General features: G+C 48.7%; 1 protein-coding gene across 1 annotated transcript; it reads left to right on the top strand.

Moving 5' to 3' along the window:
* Nucleotides 1-1,617: 1,617 nt before the first annotated feature.
* On the top strand, nucleotides 1,618-11,955 carry ZCCHC10 (zinc finger CCHC-type containing 10). The gene is made up of 4 exons (XM_083871437.1): nucleotides 1,618-1,684; nucleotides 4,049-4,210; nucleotides 6,825-6,866; nucleotides 10,350-11,955. Exons 1-4 carry the CDS (start codon nucleotides 1,644-1,646, stop codon nucleotides 10,624-10,626), a joined length of 522 nt encoding a protein of 173 aa, XP_083727563.1. The 5' UTR covers nucleotides 1,618-1,643; the 3' UTR covers nucleotides 10,627-11,955.
* The last annotated feature ends 19 nt before the right edge of the window (nucleotides 11,956-11,974 follow it).

The raw sequence follows: 11,974 nt of genomic DNA, 5'->3' as shown, positions 1-11,974 counted from the left end.
CCAACCAACCAAAACCAAACGCCAACAAACCGAACAAACACAAAAAAAAACCCCAAAAAAACCAAACCAAACCAAACCAACCCTGTGTGGCAGCGCAGCGCGTTACAAACAGCGCGTTCCCAAGTCCCCAGTATTCTGTATTTACACGGCTGCTCCTTGTTTTGGTGACACAGAAAACACCCCCAGAGACACTCAGTGGTGCAGGGCAGGAAGGAGCTGGTGATGCCACTCCAGGAATGGCATCACGGTGTTAATGACAAAATATTAATGAAGTATTTCCACCTCGGATGTCCTTGAGCGGTGCCGAGAACTGCCCTGGCTGCTGCTCCCTATGGGGAATGTTGTACAGACCACACAGCCCTGGGTAAACAGCTTCCTTTAGGTTTTTCATTTGGCTTTTCCAAAGAGAGATGGGAGGGCATGGGAGAGGCCTGGAGTGACCCTGGGCTGGCACAAGGTGCTGAGGCTCTGCCAGGGCTGCTGCTCTCAGGGGGAGAGGAGCCCCAGCAGAGAGTTCTGCTCACACCCAGGGTTCCTCAGAGTGTCCACCTGTGCTTCATTCACTGCTTGACTCACTCCTGATCCCAGTCTGCACACCTGCCCAAAACTTACACATAAATCCTTCCTTGGCACACCCAACATCCTCCTTTTCCTGTGATCGGCACAAGAAGCAGAGATATGATTTCACTGGAGCTCCCTGGTGTCCTCTCAGCAGCTCCAGCCTCAGTTTACAGCTCATTGCAATTCCAGCCCAGTCTCGGAATTCATTAACGCCAGCCAAACACCACCGCGAATGTGGGGCTTAAAATAATCCCCGGCTGGTGTCTGTCACAGGCTCTTCCTTGGGCGGCTGTAAATAGCCCTCACACGTCAGGTTCATCGGGCTATTCTGGGATATTTAAACAGGAAAGGGTTTTGTGATCCCCTCTGAGGGATCCGGCAATCAGCCTGCCCCAGGCTCTGACATAAATCATATAAATCACACCACAGATACCCCAGTTCTCCAAAATTCCACCTCTCTGTGCTACCCAGGAGCCATTTCCACCAGTTCCCTTATCTCAAGAATTTTCAGGGAAATAAATATTAAAATGATAAATTGTCTTTTTCTTCTGCTTTCATCACTTTCCATCAAACCCGAAATATAATTAGATATCATGGGTTTACAGATTAAAACCATCGGAGCTGGATGGACTGCTCATGAAAGAAACCGCAAAGTACCCAAGGTGGGGACAGGGACGGGGACAGGGACAGGGACAGGGATGGGAATGAGAACAGGGATGGGGATGGGGATGGGGATGGGGATGGGGATAGGGATAGGGATAGGGATAGGGATAGGGATAGGGATGGGAATGGGGATGGGGATGGGGACAGGGCCCGGGCACTTTAATAACGCGGTGAGAACGGCAGGAGCGATAGAGAGCACAGGCCCGTGGGCGCTGCCGCTGTAGCCACCGGAGGACTCTTTCTCTATGGTCCCGGGGGGACACACTCTCTCTATGACCCTGGAGGACTCTCTCTATGGTCCGGGAGGACACTCTCTCTATGGCACGGCGCCCATAGGGCCGCATATCCCGGCACGCCCCGCGGCCGCCACTAATCCCGCCGTTCCCCGCTCTGGCCTCACTTCCGGCCCGGCCGTTAAGATGGCGACGCCCATGCACCGGCTGATTGCCCGCAGACAGGCGTGAGTAGCACCGGCGGGGCCGCGCCGGGCGGGCCCGGGCTGAGGAGCGGCGGGCGCTGCTGGGGCCGCCTTGCCCGGCGTTTTCTCGGCGCTGCGCTGTGTCCCGGGGGGGCTGAGGGGGAAACACGGCTGGGGCGGAGCGGGGGCGGCCTCGGGTGCCCCGGGCGCGGCCGGGCTCGGGCTCGGGGGTCGCGGCGGGTCTTTTCCTGCCCGGGGCGGTCTCCAGAGCGGCTGTGGCGAGGCTGAGGAAGCTGCCGGCCCTGGGGCTCGGGGAGGAGCTCTCGGGGTCCCCTCCCCGCTCATCCTCGCAAATTTGACAGTTCACACCTGAAAATATAACATTCGGCTTCGCATTGCTATGAGAAGTTTGCGGAGCTGTCAGAAAGGCAAAGACAAGCCAAGCGAGCGGCTCTTGCTCAGACGGGGATGTTGCGATCGGGCGATTCCCTCGGCACCGAGGGGAGCGGATTGCAGAGCCCTGGAGCGAGGAAACCGCGTTTTTGATTGTTTGTGAAGCGCGGCAGATGTGTCCCACTCCCCTGGAGTGCTGCCGTTCGTTTGGGTGTTGCTTTTTTTCCTTAAGTTAATTTATTTCTCCTGTTGCAATTTTTGGACTGTGGGTTTTTTGCACAGTGTGGTTAATTTCTTCGTGATTTAGTGATATTTCTGTTTTCCACTGGAAAGTAACTTGGGATTTCAAAGTGCTCCTGGAATAGTTATTCTTTTAAGTTGCTATTTTAAGGACTCAATTTTTAAATTTGCTGGGTCTGTGCTGAGCTTGTCCCTCTGTCAGCCTTTGCTCCAGGCTTGGGGTCACCGATCCCTCTGCTAAAAATTTCCTTTGGTTTTGTTCTTTTCATTAATGTCAGACTCGTTAGTGCTGATTGTAAATTTGCAGCTCGTGTTTCCCTGGTAATTATCTTGGTTTTAGGGTTTAATCTTCCCCCTTTTATCTTCCATGGGATTGTCTGCTGGTGTGAACAGCCCTGCAAACGCTGAGTTATGGGGTGTTGGTTTAAACATCCTTGTTCCTGTGGGTCTGAGGGACACAAAACCCTGAATTTTGGGGTTTATATTGAGGGGGAGGCATCGCTCTGCTGGTTGTGGCCGCTGTGGGGAGGAGACAAAGGCAGAGCAAACCCCTCTGGGCTGTTGGGTCTGTTTGTGCCCAGATATTCTGATTCCTGCCCGAGTTCTCTGTGCTCTGCAGGGCTTTGATCAGGGTTTGGTGCTGCTTTAGCTGAGCGTTTCTAAGGCTTGAGCGTGAAGCCAAATGCTCTGCATTGAAAAAGGGATTGAAAAGCACAGGATTCCCTTCAGGAACTGGCACAAAAAGTGGTGGCTGGAGCTGAGAGAGAAGGAATTCCCAGCTGGGCTGGGAGAGGGAGAAATGCTCACTGCTGGTCATTTCATCCTCACACACGGATCTGGGACCTTCCCAGAGCAATTTAAGGTTGTTTAGATGGGCTGGCCTTGAAAAAACCGTATTTTTGGTGTTTGGAACAAAAGCTGAAGGTGTCAGGGAGAGGCAGCAGGGCAGGGAACTCACAGCCCTGGGCTCAGAACTAATTTTGGTTGTGACCTTGAGCAGTCTCCGGGCTGGGGGAGTTCCCTTGTTTGTAAAGGAGCAGCTGGGACAGGAGGCAAAACAGCTTTGCAGGAGCTTCAGAGGAGCAGCTGAAGAGCTCCAGAAGGAAAATAGGAGTCTTTTTCTTTCCCTCATTTCTAAAAATTCTGGGATTTTACCAGAGTGAGAACTGAAATTGAGTGTGAAATCTCCCTGTGCTGCTGCAGGTGTTGGGGCAGTCAGGGAGCTGTGCCTCGATTTCCTCTGCACAGAAAATGAGCAGGAATCTGATTGTCCCAGAGATAAATCTTGTGCCAGCCTTCCCCAGCTCCTGGCTGGGGCTGGTTTGAGCCTCTCAGGGAGTCCTGGGCTGTGGTTGGAGAATTGGGTGTTAAATTTCAGGAACTGCAAATGAAGCTGCTGCTGTTTGTCCTAAAAGAGAATTTTGGTGATTTCTGTGAAGGCAGCACCACCTGCAGCTGTTGGGTGGCAGCAAACTGAGCAGTGTGTGATTGTTCCCATGTGAAAATGTTTTATTTATTTATTTATTTTACTTATTTATTAATTAAAAATATTTAATTAAATAAAATTAATTATTTTTTATTAATCTTCATTAATAAATGAAGATCTCTTTGCCTGAATTCTTTGTCTATTTGTGTTACAAAAAAAACCCTGCAGCACCTCTGAACATCTGGTTTAATCAGAGCTTGATTAAATCTCCATGATAAACTAAATATTTTTTTCATGGGGTGGAGCAGACCTGGAATGAGTTATTTAAGCAATTCTGATTTTTCTAGGGAGGCAAACAAGCAGCATGTGAGGTGTCAGAAGTGTTTGGAGTTTGGCCACTGGACATATGAATGTAAAGGGAAGAGGAAATACCTGCACAGGCCTTCCAGGACAGCTCAGCTGGCCAAAATCCTCAAGGAGAAAGAAAAGCAACTCCTCCTGCAACAGAGGTAAGACTGGCAGGATGAAATTGAAATAAAATATGTTGTCCTGGACCATTTTTCTGTGATCTTTTCCTCCAGATTGTGAGTTGTGTGGTTAATGTTAGAGCTGATTTGTGTGCTGGGTGAAATATTTTAATTTCATCAACACCTGCTCATCTGAAACACACTTAAAACTGAAACAAAACCCAAAGTTAGATCAGTTGGAGCCTTTTTGGTCGTGGAATAATTTCCTGAATTCCTTGTTTGTTTGGTTCCATGTTTGTGTGCTGCCCAAGGTGTGAAAGGTGTGAATTATTTATAGCAAAGCAACAATTCTTGCCCCAAATCTGTGTCCAGATTTGCTGCTCAGAGCTGCAGTTAAACTGCTCCTGCTGCTCCTGCAGGGCTCACACAGGGGGAGGAGACTGGGGTTATCAGATTTAACTCCAGCATGAACCAAAACCACCTCACTGAATTGCACAATTCTTTCCTCCTGTGACAGCTGAGAAAGTGGAAAGGACAGAGAAACCTGAGCAGAACTCTGCATGTGGCACCTGATTTCCTTCCCATTTTAATGCTTTTTCCTCAGGTTAATAATTGTTTTAACAACCAGAGGCAAAAGTAAAGCAGCACCTCAGTTTTCCATGGGATTTCTGTGTGTCAGGGTCATTTCTGCCACCCCCAGTTTGGTTTCTGGAGCTGGAGAGGAACAGGGTCACTCCCAGGGCCACTCCTTGCACCTGGAATTCCTGAGGCTTTGCCCTCAGTCACTGCCAGGATGGGAGGCAGGGAGAACATTCCCAGTTTTTGCTGCCTCCTGATGGGACAGGGAGGGGTGGGAGCTCAGGCAGGAAGGGCTTTTGAGCCTCCTCAGCTGCTCCAGTCCTGAGTCACAGGGCTGAAACTCATTAGCTTGTGAGGAGAGTGATGTAAAGGGATTGATTTTGTAATGAATTTTAATTCAGTGAGTAATTGTGAAGTAATTAGAGTCAGCCAGAGTTGTGGATAGATCAGGACTCTGACACTTGGCTCCATTTGGAGGCAGAGTCTCTTCAGAAACTCAAGATTTTTAGGTTAAGTTTGAGTTTAAGGCTCAAATTATTTCTTTGCTGCTTTTCTGCCTTTTTTTCCGGTGAATTCTACAGGTTACCACTGGGGAATGGTGAAATGAGGGTGAAATTCCTTGTCCTGTGTCCACTTGGACTTGAATCTGAGTTTGGGATCATTTTATTGTGGGAGTTACAGCCCTGGCCAGTCTGACACAAAAGGTTTGGGGCTCTCACAGTGAGAAGGACAAATCACCTTGTGACAGGAAGGCTGAATGGTCCCTGGGTGGGAGCAGAGTTTGATCCTGGAAAAGGGGGCTGGAATGACAGGGTTCTGTCATCATAAACTCCTTAGCTGTGCCAGGAGGGATCTGTTCCTTGGCTGCCAGTGCTGCACTTCAGAGCAATGAGGCTTTTTCTTCATGGAAAAACAACTTCCTGGGTCACCCTGGTGCTTTTTGTGTCCTTTGCTTTGGGAGGTTGTTCCTTGCCTTTGGAGCAGTTGGGTCTCCCCCAGGTGAGCTTTGGAGAGCCTGTGTCACCACCTTTAAAGAGCCACCAGGAATCATTAACCAGAAGGCAAACCCAGCCTGAAAAAGTCAATATTTACCTCTGGCAACCTCATCCAGGCTCTTTCAGCGTGAACTCCTTTCCCAGTTGTTCCAGGCTCCCTGTGCTTGCCTTTTGTTGGCCCCAGGACTCTGGAGGTGTCAGTGATCCCCTCATTCCCTGCCCAGCCTGGAGCAGGGCTGGGAGCTGAGGGAATTCTCATTCCTGCTGCTCTTGGAGCTCTGAGCCCAACCCTGAGCTGGATTTATGGCTCTGAGGGTGAGGGAGTGTCCAGAGCAGGGCAGGAACTCCTGGAGTAACCCCTGAGTAACCCACACCTTGCACAGAGAGGGAGGTCCTGACTCCTCAAAGGTGCTTTGGGGTTTAATTCTGTTCTCACAGTGACTCCTCTTCCCTGGGACCCCCCTGGTCACCTGCAGAGGGTCTGAGGCTTTAGGAATATAAATATGGACAGGAGGGATTGGAGTGTGGATATCAGTGAATCCTCCCCTTGCCCACAGTGGTCATAATGTTGTCAGACTTTATGTGTGAAAATAAAAAATTGGAGAAATCTCATTTTTCTGGTGGCACACAAAAAAATTTCTTCTGTGCCACCATTAAAACTGTGTGAAGTGATGAACATTTGGGAATCTGAAAGGCACAGCTGGAAAGCATCAATATAAATGAATTTTTCTGTTTCTTTTTGCACTTGAAAGAAATGTGAAAGCTAGAGGCTAAATCAAGCTTTTAGCCTTGATTTCAATCCATTTTGCTAAATATAGTTACACACATCTTTTTGTCTCCTTTTCTCCCGTGCCTTTCACATCCCAGCTCCTGCTGTCCCTACAGAATGAGGCAAAGGGGAGAGTGGAGCATAAATAGCACAGAAAATCGGAAGTGAATTGCTGGATTTTCCTCCCCTGGCTCACAGGTGGGGTTTGCTCTGAGCTGCCCAGTGCCCTTTGAATAGTGAACTCATCCTCAGTGTGATGCTATTTATTTAATTTTCCTAATCAAAGCCATTATTTTTTTTTTCCCTTAATTAGTGCTGGAGAAAGTGCTGCAGAAAAGAAGACCAAGAAAAAAAGGTATGTGGGGACTGGCACTGCAGGACTTTGGGAGGGGGTGGCAAAAGTCAGCTTTGCAAATAACTTTTGGGTTTACTGCTTTGCCTTTACTGCTTTTTTAGCTTTTAAAAGCTGTTTCCAGCTTTTGTCTGACAGACAGCTGGAGAATTTCTACTCCTCCCTGTCCAAAAACTCTCCAAAGTTTATTCTCAGTTTTTCTGCCTGCTGGTTTTCCTCCCCCTGCATGGTCTTGCTGTGGTAATAAAAATCTTCCTGTTTCTGCCTCAGAGTCCCTCAGGAGTCTCTGAAACAAGATTGGCACAGGGATTTCTGGTCTCTCTTTGCTCCACCTGCCCTTCCTGCTCTGACTTCTGCTGTTTTCATTCCCTTCTCCTGCCAGTTCTCTCTCTCAAGTTTTGTCTAGAGGATGAAATAAAACATCCTAAAAAACCCAACCCCAAATCCAAACAAAACCCCCTTGATCCCAAACCAAACCAAAATCCAGGAAATGACCCTGCCTGTCTCCAAGTGCTGGTTGGAGCCAAGAGCTCTTTTGACACTGTTTGTACTTTACTTTGCATTAATGTTTACTTGGGATTTTGCTTTCTTAGCAAATGGAAAGGAGGAACAGCCAGAACTGGGGCTGTGACACTCCTGGAATCGTGTTGGGAGTTTGACAGCAGGGAATGTCTGTGCAGTGACAGCCCCAGCACCTTTTCCCCTTTAATGTCACCTCTCTCAGTCTGTTCTAACCCAGTTTTCAGGAGGAGTTTAAGGGCCAGGCCTTTGCTGTGTGTGGCAGGCAGTAAATAAGGCAGAGCAGATCTCTAAAGTGTCCTTTCCTCCAGGCTGTGCTGTGGAATGTGGTTTATTGGAATGCTGGGCTGTCTCAGAGTGTTTTAGCAGAGCTGCTTTCCCAGAAGTGCCAATTTATTGCTGGGGTTACTCGGGGCTGGTGAGATCATGAATTAACTGGTTTTGAGCTGGGCAGCTCTGGCCTCTTCCTGCCTCAGCTTCCCCAGACACTGCAGCCTTTGCTGGCAAAATTATTTACAGGGGGTTTGAGCTCCAAATCAGTCCAAAAATGGGCAGAGCATAAGAGTTCATGGGAAAAGGCGTGGTTTGAGCACTTTTTCATTGAAATTTTAAAACTCTTGTAAATTTGAGTTATTCTCCTGCCTCTATACAAGCAGAGAATCCATCAATATAAATTCCTTTCCACTCAGTTTGCTGTTTATATTTTTATTATAATATGGGAAGAATTAAATATGGAGAATCCAACAAATTCCTAAGTTCCAGATTTAAAACAAAACCGTGTAAAAGTTTGGCTTCTGGCAGGAGGAGCACTAACCTTTTCCACAGAGTGTGTTTGTTTTGATATCAACATTAATAAAGGAGCTGAGGCCTAACCAGAAAAACAGGCTGAGGCAGAGCAGCTGCTGCAGAGCCCCGTGAGCTCAGAGGACAGAGCCACCCTCCAGCTGCTCCTGGGCCTCAGTGTCCCACCTGAGAGCCTGAGGTGCCCCTGAGAGCCCTCCTGGTGCTGGAGCACAGGAAATGTGCCTGGCTGAGGGGCAGGATCCTGTCCTCATTCCCGGCTCATTCCCGGCTCATTCCCGGCTCATTCCCGGCTCATTCCCCAGCTGTGGCTGTGCCCACAATTGTGGGTTTGGTGTCAGTGGCACCTTGGAAACCCCTGGGGGTGACAGAGCAGAGCAGGGTGACAGCCTGGGGTGACAGAGGAGAGCAGGGTGACAACCTGGGGGGGACAGAGCAGAGCAGGGTGACAACCTGGGGGTGACAGCCTGGGGTGACAGAGCAGAGCAGGGTGACAGCCTGGGGGTGACAGCCTGGGGTGACAGAGCAGAGCAGGGTGACAGCCTGGGGGTGGCAGCCTGGGGTGACACCCAGAGCTCCAACCCCACTTGGCCCACACACGGGACAGAATCAGAGATAAACTCCTGGAAACTTTTCCTGAGGAGGATTTTACCTGCTTTAAAAATTCTCTGCTTTCACAGAGGTGTGATAAACCCCCAAACCTTGGATTACCAGCCTACAGCCTCTGCTGTCACATTCCCAAATTGTATTTTTTGTGTTGGAGTTTTACCTGCTCCCATCTCCATCCTCCTGCTGTCAGTCCCAGCAGCCCACGTGTTGCCTCTCCTGAGAACAAGTTCCTGCCTGTTTCCTCTCCCAGCCCCAGCTCTGACTCCCCTCTGGGAGAGGCAGCTTTAAATTCAGTATCCTGATATTTCTGAGAGTGGGTTTTGGAATAAACCTAAAAACACTGGATGTCCATGGATTGCTGGTATGGATTCTGTGAAAGGTGATCAGGAAAAGCAAGTCCAGAGTTACTCAGAGAATCCTCTGATCCCTGCCCATCTCATGGAGCTGCTCAGATTGAAACTACCATTCCAGTATTTTTTGTTTTCCTCGTCTTAGTGCTGGTTTTTCTCCAGCAAAGTCAGTGTTCCAGCAGCCCTTATGGATTTATCTGTGATGAACAGTTGTTGTGTCTGCAGACAGAGATAGCAGATGTGTTATAAAAACTTGAGTGCTTTGTGGCTTAATCCCCACCCACACTTGTCAGCTGGCAGGGCTGATAGGATGAAAAAAAACCTCACACTCTTCACTAACCTTAACACAGGCACTTCCTGAGCTGTTACATTGAACCAAAGCCTCTGATAAAAACACTGCGTTCATGTTCTAATGGAAACAAGATTCTGCATCATCTTAATTTACATTTTTGGATGCTCTTTGATTGACTTTGGTGGGGAGGGAGGTGAATCAGTATCTTGTGCTTCGGGGAAAGATCTCTGGAAGGATTGAATTGTACTTTCTTGGAAGTCCTATCACCCCCCTTAATCAGAGATGTTTATCTTGAGAGGAAGGGCTGAATGTGATAAAAAAGTGCAGAGCATACAGAAATCCTCTTTGCTTTGTTCATTCTGTCTTAATCTTGGATTGTTTCCACCCTTCTCTTCCACCTGGAAAACACTACCAGTGGCAGGATTTTCTGCCAGGAGTCATCTAAGAACAGTTTTTTGCTGAGAACAGCTCTGACCTTGGTGAAATCAGTGCTGAAACCTCCCCTGAGTGTTGCAGTGGCAGAATTTCACTGTTGCAATGGTGAGGCAGGGACTGAGCCTGGCTCATTTTCCCCAGGGCTGGGTAGTGGAGGGCAGAGAGCCCAGCAAAGCCCCTGCTCAGGGCTGGGAGCAGATCCTGGCCAGTTTTCCCTCTCTGGAGCCCTACTGGGTTATTCTGTGCCCTGGGGCCACTCTGCCATTGCTCAAACGGCCAAAATCCATAAATCCAGGAGTGGAGAAGGGAGGGAAGGGCACAGGAATCCATCTTCCATGGACAGTGAGGCCTGGAAATTTCTCTGCTGAGACGTAGAAATTTTCAAGGCAAACAATTGATCTTTGGATTGTTACGACAGAGCGGAGGGAACACGGTGTGATGGCTCTGGCAGGAGGTGCTCAAACTCTTTGTTTTCTCCAGGTCCAAGAGTGTGACCAGCTCCAGCAGCAGCAGCAGCAACAGCTCAGCCAGTGACTCCTCCTCTGACAGCGAGGACTCCTCTTCCTCCTCCTCCTCCTCCTCCTCAGACAGTGACAGTGAGGACAGCAACTCCTCCTCCTCGTCCTCCTCCCCTTCCTCCAGCAGCTCTTCCTCCTCCTCCGACTTCGAGTCAGACTCCAGCTCCTCCAGCAGCAGCAGCAGCAGCACAGACAGCAGCTCTGAGGACGAGCCCCCAAAGAAGAAGAAGAAGAAATAGAAATATCTGGGGAGGTGCAGGACTGGTGTGGAGTGAGTGACACTGCCCTGTCAAGGGCTGGAGCACCACGGCTGCCAAAACACTCAATGGTCAACGTTTCTACTGCTCAAGTTTTTAAGTGTTTTACGTAGTTGTTCGTAGGACATGGAAGGTATTAAATGGCACGTGAGACTTAACCCAGAGAGTATTTTTGTGGTTTATCCTTTTATGGAAGATTTTACTTTTTTAGTTTGGGAAACAAACAAAAAAAAATAATTCTATCATCAGATTTGTTTATATGAAGTGAAGTCCAGTAACCTGGATGTTTACATGCTGGAAAACAAAAGCTTTTTATTGCAGATTATGCTGTACATCGTGTGCTGTTCCTCTGTTACTGACAGCTTCCCTTCCACTGAGAAAAAAATCCTCAAAAAAACTGTTACAAGCAGAAGTTTTTCAGTGCTGCTGGCGCTGGCATTGTTGAACCTGAATGCACAACACGTCCCACACAGAGGCTCCCATCTCACTGGTGACAAATGGATTCTGTGCTGCTCAGCTTGTGTTCCAATGGCTTTTCCTGATGCTTCCAGGTCGAGTCTTAACTGCACCGTCCAGTTGAGCTGTGTTTGATTTGCTACTGATCAATGTAGTGCTTGTCCTGCCCACAGGCTCTGGGCTCTTCACCCCCCTGTGTCCTTGGTTTGTGTATTGGAGGTGTTTGCTGAGTGTTGGTGTTGGAAAGCAGCAGCAGCTCAGTGAATCAGGGCTGGTGCTGCTTTAGGAGTTTCATCTTTGTGCCTTTCCTTTTGTCTTGGGTTGTGATGGAAGATGTAACCAAAAGTGTGTGTTGTATTACCAGCTGGGGAGGTGTTTCCTTTATCTCTGCCATGATCCATTCCTCATAACCCAGGGGGAGGGGGCAGGTGTTTTCTGTTTATGGCCCTGATGTTGAACCAGCTGGGGCAGTGTTCCTTATCTCTTCCTTGACCCATCCTCCCCCCAGGGCTTTATCTGCTGTTAATGGGCCATCGAGGCTCACTGCAGGACTGATAAAATTACATCATCCCATTGGGAGATGCTCTACCTGGCTAAAACATGAGATTCAGAGCACCAGGAAAAAAATTAAAATCAAATATTTTATTTATTTATTTAACAGAAAACAAGGAATTCACAGTGGGATAAATACCATGGGAGATTCTGGGACCATTTGCTTGGAGTATGGAAAAAACTCCCAGGATGTTTTGGGATGGGGGTGCTGGGAGGGATCCCCCCAAACCTGAGGGAGACTCTCACAGACTGCTGCTTCCCTCATATTGGTCCTTTTAAAACAATAAAATGCCATAAACCCCACATTTCCCTGGGGATGGAG

The sequence above is a fragment of the Zosterops lateralis genome (genome assembly GCF_965231275.1).
Source record: "Zosterops lateralis genome assembly, chromosome: 14".
NCBI classification, from domain to species: domain Eukaryota; kingdom Metazoa; phylum Chordata; class Aves; order Passeriformes; family Zosteropidae; genus Zosterops; species Zosterops lateralis.
Note: the sequence above shows the minus strand (reverse complement) of the source record. Positions and strands in the feature narration are given on the sequence as shown.

Bases quoted from the DNA above. Each gene is read 5' to 3' on its own strand.
- ZCCHC10 (XM_083871437.1), top strand. From the start codon at position 1,644: ATGGCGACGCCCATGCACCGGCTGATTGCCCGCAGACAGGC. The intron at 1,685-4,048 runs GTGAGTAGCACC...TGATTTTTCTAG, and splicing joins CTGATTGCCCGCAGACAGGC to GGAGGCAAACAAGCAGCATG. The intron at 6,867-10,349 runs GTATGTGGGGAC...TGTTTTCTCCAG, and splicing joins AAGAAGACCAAGAAAAAAAG to GTCCAAGAGTGTGACCAGCT.